Source organism: Ornithodoros turicata, chromosome 9, assembly GCF_037126465.1.
Source record: "Ornithodoros turicata isolate Travis chromosome 9, ASM3712646v1, whole genome shotgun sequence".
Lineage (NCBI taxonomy): Eukaryota > Metazoa > Arthropoda > Arachnida > Ixodida > Argasidae > Ornithodoros > Ornithodoros turicata.
In genome coordinates, this window is record NC_088209.1 from 38,775,275 (window position 1) to 38,786,146 (window position 10,872).

Consider the following 10,872-nt stretch of genomic DNA (forward strand, 5'->3'; position numbering starts at 1 on the left):
GTCTTTTTTCTTCTTTTCTTTTCTTTTTTCTTATGGCTTCATTTACACATCAGTCGTGAACACTATTTTACACAGTGGTAAGGTGGTAGTAGAGCTCACATAGTTACGGACAATAGTTTTACTCTTTGATTTATTACTACCGCGGTTCAGGTGTGTGGAAACGAAAAGCAGAAGACAGTTTTTCTTCTGACAGAAGCAGAAGTTTCTTCTTTTTATTTCGTTAAATATTTAGTAGTTCAAGTTCAGTAGTCGAGCAACAACTTGGAGAATAACATTACTACATATTTACATACAGGCATCGCTTTAAAAAATGTGCAGCGGGAAATTGCAATATTTTATCGGGTATACACACAGGGAATATCGAAATGCATGAATTGTTTCAGATGCGTAGCTTTTGTTCCTACTAACTTCTGCGCGATGTAGATTAACTTGATCTGGATCTGCACTTGAGAAACTAGCAGAACAGAAACTGGAAGTGGTCCGCTACTCTTCGTGACCTATTTGGAATTTGAATCTGCGTAAACGTTAATCCAGATCGAGCTGATCTAGGTCGCATTGACAAGCGGGCTAACACCAACATAGAGAGGGTAAGCTGTCGAAAGGGAAAGAACGGAAACACAATATTGCACACGACCCGCAACGCCTAGCACATACATTCCCATATGGGAAGAATGGGACTTATTTTGTAGTAACCAGTCAAGATGGCTGTTTCATAGAAAACGCGCTTCACTGTCGGAGTTCTACGTACGCGTCGGATGCCTCAGTATTTCTCAATACTGCCTTTTGCTCGCGCATTATTTTCGCGTCCTCGTCAATCATATCCGCAGGCATCATTGATTTCATGATAAAGATAAAGAAGTGGTAAAGATAAACAGCCTGCCTTCCTGTCACGGAGAGCAGCTGTGATGCATTAACCTACTCTGCAGTAACTATGCCGTGGCGAAAGTGTTAAAAACAGCGAGCGAGCTATAGTTTAGAATTATACGATAACGCTTATAAGGTTCCACAAGCCATTGAAAATTACACCGTACTCGAAACCGTGCATTCATCATACAATTTGACGTATATCACATCGACCATCGCATATCGTCAGTCACAACTGAAGCTCTGTCGTTGTCCGACACGTCTTACTGTGTATCTTTCCCCTCACTTCAACTGTACACCGTTGTCTATGACATAATTCTTTGTTTAGACTTACTACCCCTAGTCCCTCCCGACAAGTAAACAAAAGAAAGAAGAAGAAAAAAAAACATGTTGCTTGGCGTCCCAATTAGACAAAACATTGCACACAATGTTACATCTCATAACAGAAGTCGTCGCTAGGTGTCGTCGGCTACATTCGGAAGCGGCGGCGTTTGTGACGTGCCCAGTATGGCGGACGCCGATAGGACAGCTTGAGAATGTTCTCGCGCCTTCCGTCGCAGTTCGGACACGCTGTTTGAAGTTTCTTTGGACGATGACGATGCTGCTGGAGCTGAAGAAGGCGGCGAGGCGTCGTTGCTAGCTGAGCTTCCGAGGGTTGTGGTGGGCGTCGAAGAGTTCTCTCGGGGTTCCTCTCCGCTCGCCGAAGAAGGGGGCTGCGACGAAGGGGGTTTTGAGATGCAGCAGGCGCACAGGGGATGAAGAGCTGCGAAAGAGGAAACCTCCTCGCACACTAGCAAAAACAGAAGCGATAAAAAAAAAAAAAGTGGAAAAATGGACTCGCACTGTATACATTCGACATTGGCAAGGGTTGAGGCTTTTATGTCGCGAATACTTAGAGGTGTGCGCGGATGACGTTGACAGTATTCGCATAGTACTCGCGCGCTTCTAGTATCCGGAATCACGACGCTTGAAGTAAGTGTATCTGCTTGTGTATCTGCGGATATTTGAGCATATCCGCACATAAGCGATCGTTGCTGCACTCGTAGGGAAAAGTTATGTGGCAAACACTTTTACTTCTGAGCACGCAGACTGTTTTTAGGAACATTACGTATTATAGAGTTGACCAATAATAGTAACGCAGCGCATTAACAGTAATATTAACGTAACATAAAAGTAACGCAACGCATGACAAATTTGGACCGTGTTAATTTGGATTCACTAAGTTTTTGTCATAGACTACCGCGCTCCGCGGAGGCTCGCGGATGTATATGCATCTTAATAACGCGGATTTTAAAGCGGTCGATTTTCATCCGCGCACACCTCTAGTGATATACTTGCCGAAAATCGTCGAAGAACGTACGTACGTATGTGTCAGTCAGTTCAGTCAGTAACGTTAGGATCCAACTATGCCACAAAGCGAGTGTAAAAGGCGTGCTCAACGACTGGCTTTAAATGATGCGCTATTTTCTGCGAGAGGTAAAGTGAGAAATCCTTACATTTGAAGGGGAATCCCGTCTGAGATGGCCCGAACTGACTCGACAAGTGGGGAGGGAAGTACATGGGAGGTAGTGGGAAGCGAGCATGCGCAGAACCACCCAACAAGGAATCACAGTGCTGGCCACTCCTGCAGGAAAAAGAAAAGCAAAAAGATCGGTTCAGAAACATTGCAACGAATTTGTAACCGCATGGTCTGCTGAATCTGCGTGATCTCAATCCTTCAATTCGTATCTTTGCGACCTTAAGCAGTCATATCTACACATGCTCGTATGTATTTCTTGAAGCTTCTGGAAATAAATAATGACTATCCACTCAGAATACCACTTACGAGTCCCCAAAGGCAGAGAATAGGGGATGATGGTGATGATGAGCAGCACGCAGCGGAAGTGACGCAGCAGCCGCAGCAGCGGCCGCGAAAGACGACAGCGCCTCCTTCAAGAATGGGTTGTCTGATGACGTCACCGGAAGGGACGGTGGAGGCAACATCGGCAGCGGAGGCGGTCGACCGACGTGTCCTTCCTCCGCAGGCTCTGACGTCTTGGACGACGACGTTAAGCCCGTACTTGCGTTGGCCGGCGACGGTGACGTTTGAGACTCATCGTCGTCCGTGATGAGGGTGGGGGATCCCAGAGGCCCTCCTTGCTTCTTGAGGTCGTCAGGAAGGTCTGACCCATCGTGGGGGACGTCGTTTGCCGATGTCCCCCCTTCTGGTCCGCGTTCCTTGTCTTCGCGCTCTTTGCGGAGTCTTTCCGCCTTTCGCCATTTGGCGCGACGGTTTTGGAACCAAACCTGGAGGTATTTAAAAAAATTACTTCCAGAACCACGACGACGAAGTCTGAGCTTTCGGCACAACGACTGCAAGGGCGTAGCGTAACCACACACACACGAGCTCAGCTTCCAGAAGCCATTTGCAGGCAACAGAACGAACGTGCGGACTAATACACTAAAGGACACGAATAGTCGTTGCGACTATTCGTGATCTTTACTGTATTAGTCCGTATGTTCGTCCTGTCACTTGCAAAGCGGATATGTAGCAACCGGCCCAGTTGTTTCTGTTCCAGAAAGCAATTGAGTCGCTGCTTTACCAGCTGAGAAGTTGATGGACTTTGGGTACCACAAAGTCTGACGTTGTGCGTTGCTACATTATCCACTGACTTCAGACATGATACCTTCCTAGTATCAAACCTGCTATAACTTGAAGTTGAAATACCCTTATATCATATGTACCTTTTTTCACCGCTTTCTATTCATTTTCTTGGATATTGTCCGTACTTCCCCCTCTCCTAGAACATCTCAGTTTTGCTGCCATAGATTCATAAACGAGGGTCGACAACAACAAATACATGTAGTGATCGTGAGTAGTGAAATTTTCCACTTTAATTTTGTGGTTCACTACCCTAAGTCGCATTAGCCGATTAGCGTATGACATATGAAATGATGTTGAGATGATGGGATGATGACATTACATCCTTGTCCTTGATACGACATGACGTCAGCGCACATAAAAGTCGCAATATTAGCGACATTAGGAATTAATGGATGACAGAATAACTGTTAGACTATAGTATGTGTAACAAGAAAGCGAGCGCGACGTAGCAACTAGCGAGCGATGTAGAAGTCGCGGCGTGCTTCAGCACACTTCGCGCTTTATTGTTGTTGTTGTTCTTCCTGTCTGAGCTGCAATCCTCCCTCGGAGCTGTTAAGCAAGCAAGTCTCGGGAAAGAAGGGAGGCCTAATTGGCGGCTTGATGCTCCCGCCCTCCTCGTGGCTGATCCCTTGTGTGATTTACAGCGTTGCCAAGTGTGGCTCCTCTCTCTATAAGGGAGATGAATGTCTTCCAATGGTGTGCTCTTGGCACAGAGTCAATTAAGGCTGGTAGGGAACTCTATTATGCCTGGCCCGTCTTCCATGCGTGGGGGGGGGGGGGGGGGAAGCTCTTCTCTCGCCGATGTTGCCAGACACTTGGTCGTTGAAAGGAAACCAATCAATATTTAATTACCGCTTAATTATTTTTCGTGCCACGATGCGAGTCAGCGGGACGTAACGCGTGTGTGCACGCTGAAGTTCTCGTACACGTTTCTGCATTCAGTGGAACACATTGGTGTTCCGCTGAATGCGGCGTTCAGAACGTGCTGCACTCTAACGAGAAAAAAAAATTTAATTAATGTAATTTAATTAATTCGTTTTGGAACTGTAGATGCATTGTTACAACAATTAGTCCCGTTCGGATCAAATGCGCGGAAGTTTGTGCATACTTTAGGGACTACTTGTAGTGTTTAGGGAGTAAATATTAGGGTCAGGGTACTGAATGGGGAGCATGGGAGTTCCAATCTAGGGAACTATAGACGCTGTAATAGCTCCCAAAATTGCTATTTCTTTTTTCGTACAGTGTGGGAGTGGCCACCAAATTACTCTACGAACAATCATATACACAGTTGACTATGCCATTCCGTTCTCTGTCTCAAGGACAGACTTAAATACGCCGGGTTGCAGAGTGTTCTTTTGCACATGACACCAACAGAAGGACGACCGCCTGACCCAACATAGTAGTTGTCGATCAAGAACTCGTAGCGACTTACCTGTACCCTTGCTTCTGTGAGGTTAATCTTCATGGCGAGGTCCTCGCGGGTGAACACGTCGGGGTAGTGTGTCTGAGCAAAAGCCTTTTCCAGCTCCTCCAACTGCGCACGCAGATATACCATATGTATAGTCTAATATATATGCGTAAATATACCGGGTGTTTCAGTGAAATCCCCGGGCTAAATAATTCGCGAACGGGTGCACCAATCCACGAACTTTCTTTTTTACAAGTATCTGTCCGATACCACCTACAAGCTGCACACCGTGTGAATGAGTGGGAGGCGCTCATTATTAAAATAAAAATGCAAATGAGTTTCGTAAAAAAGCGTAACTTCTGAAGCAGGGCGCTGTCGGCATTAAAATGGGTACTACCCCTTTTGAGACCTTCAATGGACACCTTTTAGAGAAAAATCTGCCACCGAAGCGGATCATTTGTTGCAGTAATTAATTGGTTTCGATTTACGTATTTTTGTCGCGGCTGGTCGCGGCGCAGCGCAAAAGGACGCTCTTTCACTCTCTTATCCATCAATAAATTACGTCCTTACATTAATGAATTACACCAATGAATTACACCAATTAAATACGCCCTTTTGCGCTTCGCCGCGACCAGCCGCGACAAAAATACGTAAACCGAAACCAATTAATTACTGCAACAAATGACCCGCTTCGGTGGCAGATTTTTCTCTAAAAGGTGTCCACTGAAGGTCCCAAAAGGGGTAGTACCCATTTTAATGCCGACAGCGCCCTGCTTTAGAAGATACGCTTTTTGACGAAACTCATTTGCATTTTTATTTTAATAATGAGCGCCTCCCACTAATTCACACGGTGTGCAGCTTGTAGGTGGTATCGGACAGATACTTGTAAAAAAGAAAGTTCGTGGATTGGTGCACCCGTTCGCGAATTATTTAGCCCGGGGATTTAACTGAAACACCCGGTATATGTACGTCTAGTAGAATATTTAGATGTTTGTGATCACCTGTTGAACAGTGAACGTGGTCCTGTTCCTTCGCTGCTTTCTCCGCACGAAGGCGTCTTCGTGAAGTTCCGTCTGGTATCCGTAGCTACCATCTGACAACAAGATTAGACACCTGAGGTTTGACATCCTAACTTTGTATAGTGGGGAGAATACTCGGCTTTAGAAAACAAAACAAAACAAAAAAAACATGTCAATGTGATTTCATTAACGTCTTTCGGCAGTCTAAGTTCGTGTAGGAAAAAGCAAATCTGTTACCGATACATTGATTAACCCATCGAGAAATGTTCCGGTAGGAATATGGAAGAAAGGACGGGTTTCGAGTAACACTCGGGTGGGGAAAAGTGGAAAACGTGGGATATTGCGTAAAAAGAGGGACGAAGCGTTTCGAGACTTAATCGATTGATTGATTGACTTGATAGAAACTTTTAATGACGCTATCAAAAACAATAATAATAGTAATACGGTTGAGTAAATTATTGCGAGATTACCATTGCTGCCGCATTAGGTTGGCTTGGATCATGTTGCCATGTCTGCGCGCTCGCAAAAGCTAATGTTCGAATTATCCTTAATTTATCGAATAAAGGCGCCTTCTTACTTACGTCCCGATGCTGACATTCCCAGTTTGAACTAGCACACTGTTTTTTTTTTTATTTTATTTTATTTTTTTTACCAACTCGCGCGGCGTAGTGGTTAGCATCCACGCCGAGTCTGGGAGGTGACACGGGTTCGAATCCGGTCACCGATTGTGCTGTATGAGGTTTTCTCTTGGTTTTCCAGCAGGCTTTCCAAAACGAATGTCGGCACAGTCCCCCCTGAAGTCGGCCCAGAAGGCATACTAGCCCCCCTGTCCCCCACGCCTTATTCCTGCTGTCGTCTCTCATTATGTCCATGTCCGTGCGCTGCTCATAGCCACAGTTGCTTCGCAGCGCTAACACGGAATTTAAAAAAAATATTAATTGAAACATTATATGAAAAATTTGAAAAGAGGTTACCGTAATTTTTATTAGGTTTGGAGTAATATAGCTCACCGTAAAATAAAATAAAAAGTCCATGTTCCGTCAATGTCGCAACTAAGGCCCTTCCCATTCACCATCCTATATTCCCTAAAGAATTCTTCCTCATATACTTACTTATCCCTGTCCCTTTTTTCCTTTTCTTCTTATTCCACTTCCTTTTGCCTCCAACTCGTGGCATCCATTACCCATATGCTTATATATGTATATATACGTCAATAAACTCATCAAAAACCAACGAGGGGGACGTACTACTCTCCACCTGTCATCGTTGCCCCTCTACTCACTTTAATGTATTACCAGGGCACCTTCCATTTGAGATCGCATTATGTTAATAAGCGCAGTTACGAAAAGCGGAACCCCCCCAATATTTTATTGACGCTAACGTAAAACCGCATTTTCTGTTACTGCGCTTCAACTAGAGAAAACTTGTCCGTGTTTTTTTTTTTTTTTATTGGCTGCCGCCACGCAAAGTGAGTTTGCCTCGGCGAACATCATCCTCGCTGTTTTTATCTAATATGCGCATTAGTCTCCGAACCCTGGGCGCAGTTTGCGCCGCCTTCGAATTATTCAAAATGCGCTCCTATAATGGAATGACGCTTTCTGAAAAGGCACCGAGATAGATACTGTTGTAAATATGAGAACACGTTTGCGTTCCGTACATTCCACTTTACGCGCGCTTTATTTATTTAAAAGGGAGCGTTGCTTTTTTGAGAGCAATGGTGGGCACGTGTTCCATGAAAGGGAGTTATAAGGCAGCAAATGGGGATGGAGGTGTCTTCTATAAAGCCTCGTTTTTTGTTGTTTTTTTTTTCTGAGACGGATATGGGCGTTAAGTGTGATGAAACTGCATTTTCACCAGGCATATGTTGCACGGTGTCCGGAATATTTTATAACGCGAGTAGGTCGTAGCGTGGGAGACCAGCGTGGATATACGATAGTGTACGAGAGACGGTGCGATGTGCTCGGGAATAAGGTAAAAGGCTGTTTCTGAAATTCGTGACTATTCTTGTAACGATACTCGTTTTGAAAATTCGTAATTGCCACATTTTTTTTAACGTGTGACGATTAGCAGCGGATTTGATACCAGTCATTCACAGTACTCCAAGCTTCTTCAATGTATACGTTTGAAAGAAAGTGGAAAAAATTGGTCTTCTGCCGCACTCTTAAAACAGATCTTCACCGCATGGCACGCTGCTGGCCAACCATCAACCCGAGTGACATCGTTCGCTCGCCTACTTTGTTGAAAGCGGGAGGCGTACGCCTTTTTTGTGACACTTAGGCAGTACATAATTGTCACAAAAAGGGGCGTACGCCTCCCGTTTTCAACAAATCAGGGGCGAGAACGGTATCTTTGGGGATGATGGTTCGCTAGGAAGTTCTGTTTTTAGGAGTGCGTCTCCTCTTTTCTCTCTCCCCCTTTCTCTCTTTCCACAACCGTTATGGACGGACCTACACGGCTGCTCACGTTGTTGCTACGTATTAGCACCGCGAAGCAGCTGTGGCTATGAACGGTAGTATACTGATGTGGACGAGAGGACAGCAGGACGAAACGGAAGACTGTGCGAAGACAGGTTATACGTTTTAGTGTGCCTCCTGGGCCGACTTTAGGGAGATTTGTGCCGATATCTGTCGGGAATCGCGGGAATGAAAATCCCGGGAAGACCCGAGACAGCGCAGCCGGTGATGGGATTCTACCCCGCAAGATCCCCGATCTTTAGATTTCCCATTGGGCTACCACTAAGGAAGGAATAGGAGCTTAAATAGGAAAGAAACGTTAAATTGGCTTCTCCGAAAAAAATCGGGTTATCAGTCGAATTTAACTGAATGATTCTCTTTTCCCATTGCGTGACACCTTGCAACCGAAGATACATGTGCGCCAAACTTTCGTTTCTGCAGAATAGGTGAAAATGACAAGACTCTATTTTTTTTCCTTATAATCAAACAAACAAACAAAACTCTATTTCGCCAGAAATAACCTGTACACCGCAGCACTTGCCAACGCAATAAATTTGAAATGTCAGAACCCCCTATTCATAGTAGCTGCTTTTCAGTAACATGCTAACTCGTCACACATAACAAACAAACAAAAAAGTAATTCTAACGGGAGCAGAGATAATCGGCCATAGAAATCTCCCCACGAGATTCTGGAGAAGCTTTATTCCAGTGAATACCGGCACTCGAGTTTATATTGTATGAGGCAAAGACCCTTGGGAGGAACTTTTCTATGGACAGAAAGCGAATGCGTGGACTACGAGATTGGTCGAGGGGAAAAGAAAAGAGTAAATGTACGTCACTCACTCACTCACTCACTCACTCAGCGAGCGGGAAATGATATACTCGCATTAAGGTGAAAAGAAAACGATGTTGATGAGCGGGGAATTCCAACTCTTTTGTGTTCCGTCCCGCGGAATAATTTTAGAGGGAATTCAGCGAAGGCCCGGGGCGGTTCGCGCTGCGGAGACATCTAATTATTCTGCCCGTTTCGAACGCATTTAATGCCTGGCACACACAATCTACTTTTCTATGGCTCTATAGAGGTATCCGAGTTAGAAAAGAAAGGCCTCGATTGTGCGCGTTTAAATCGTGCGAAACGAATAGAAAATAGTTCTGTGTCCGCGGGCAGGTTGTTTTAGAAGCGTCGCGTTTCGAAAAGGATCAGTTTTCAATAAAGGCTCTCTTACGGCGTAGGAACTTGCGTCATAGATAAAGCGCGACATCGAAATTATGTTCGCGTAATGGATAGCAATACGGTCTGTGGCATTCTGGTACAAACAGTCGTCTTCTTCGCTCAGGCAGCACAATGTACTGAAAGTCGAGTGCAATAGGGGTGGACGGGTAGGTGGAAGGCCTTGAACACACTCGTGAAACTAAATAACATTGATAAGACACATACCGTCTATTGCACTCGACTTTCAGTACATTGTGCTGCTTGGGCGGAGTTTCGATTGGCATGCGTCGTGGTTTTCTATTTTCCGCGCCTCGTTCTGTTAGTGTTTTGAGTGGTGATAGTTTCCAGTTTGCATAGTATCTCATGTCTGGGTAGCCTCGCAACTATAGCTTAGATGAGATGAGATAAGAGATGGAGATAAACAGGTGATGACGGAGGTGTTCCTTTACGCAATATGGGACGTTGTGAGGTACGAATGAAATACTGCGCAATGCCCATTGATGCGTTCTAGCTGGCAGCTTATTTACGTCAGATACGTGATTTTAGATAAGAGATAGGAGATAAACTGAAGTTCCTTCCATACGTGATTTTCCTGCTCTTTAATCTCTGAATCGTAACTACGATCGCAGAAGGAAGCCGAACAGGCAGTATGACGTCACGATGACGTAACTATGAACAGGCCAATGAGATGTATCGAAGATTTCTTTCTCCCCTCGTATACCCATTGTAAATTGGTATATCCTTTTGTTATATCTCAAAAAATTACACCGAATGAAGCATAAACGTGGGTTTCAGCCATTTTTTTTTCTTTATCACATCACCATACAAGACGTTACCTGCACTCTGGCTAGGAGCGTGCTATGTGGTGAAACTCATTTTTAAGGGTGTGTCAAAGGGCGTGTAACTTACATGGGGATCCCGGAGAGTAAACAGAGAAAGGCAGTGGAGGAGGCCTGGGGCCGAGGCTGCTGATTGGACAGTGATAGCAAAACATTCCGACTTCGCTAACCTGTAATCAGACAAAAGAAACGGTCTTCAATTAATGATATACTCGTAGTGTCCATTCTACATGTAGTGAACCCATACCCCATTGCCACATCCCCATACTTTTTTTTTCTTTATCGCGTCACCATCACCATCAGGCTACCGCAAACACAGTCTGGCTATCGCGCAGTGTCACGTGATCTCATAAGGCTACCGCTTTAATACACTGTCGCGAATTAAACTCGGCTCTACATAGTGTGATTGTTAGTGCATTTTTGTTATTAGAT

At 44.9% G+C, this 10,872-nt stretch overlaps 1 protein-coding gene across 2 annotated transcripts; it reads right to left on the bottom strand.

Moving 5' to 3' along the window:
• Positions 1-1,190: 1,190 nt before the first annotated feature.
• LOC135367953 (retinal homeobox protein Rx1-like) lies at positions 1,191-10,600 on the bottom strand. 2 transcript variants are annotated; one of them, XM_064601046.1, is made up of 6 exons: positions 10,511-10,600; positions 5,918-6,009; positions 4,941-5,042; positions 2,690-3,150; positions 2,361-2,488; positions 1,191-1,627 (listed from the first exon to the last, which is right to left on the bottom strand). In XM_064601046.1, the coding sequence occupies exons 1-6, from the start codon at positions 10,593-10,595 to the stop codon at positions 1,320-1,322; spliced, it is 1,176 nt and encodes a 391-aa protein (XP_064457116.1). In that variant the 5' UTR covers positions 10,596-10,600; the 3' UTR covers positions 1,191-1,319. The 2 variants fall into 2 exon arrangements, with proteins under 2 accessions (XP_064457116.1, XP_064457118.1); XM_064601048.1 differs by having other exon boundaries at positions 1,457-1,577.
• Between the last annotated feature and the right edge of the window lie 272 nt (positions 10,601-10,872).

What these genes read in the sequence shown, in the direction of transcription:
- LOC135367953 (XM_064601046.1), bottom strand. Translation starts at nt 10,595, where the DNA reads ATGTTTTGCTATCACTGTCCAATCAGCAGCCTCGGCCCCAGGCCTCCT. An exon ending in TTACTCTCCGGGATCCCCAT is followed by an intron (nt 6,010 to 10,510) that starts GTAAGTTACACG and finishes TCTTGTTGTCAG; the next exon opens with ATGGTAGCTACGGATACCAG. An exon ending in TCACAGAAGCAAGGGTACAG is followed by an intron (nt 3,151 to 4,940) that starts GTAAGTCGCTAC and finishes AAATACCTCCAG; the next exon opens with GTTTGGTTCCAAAACCGTCG.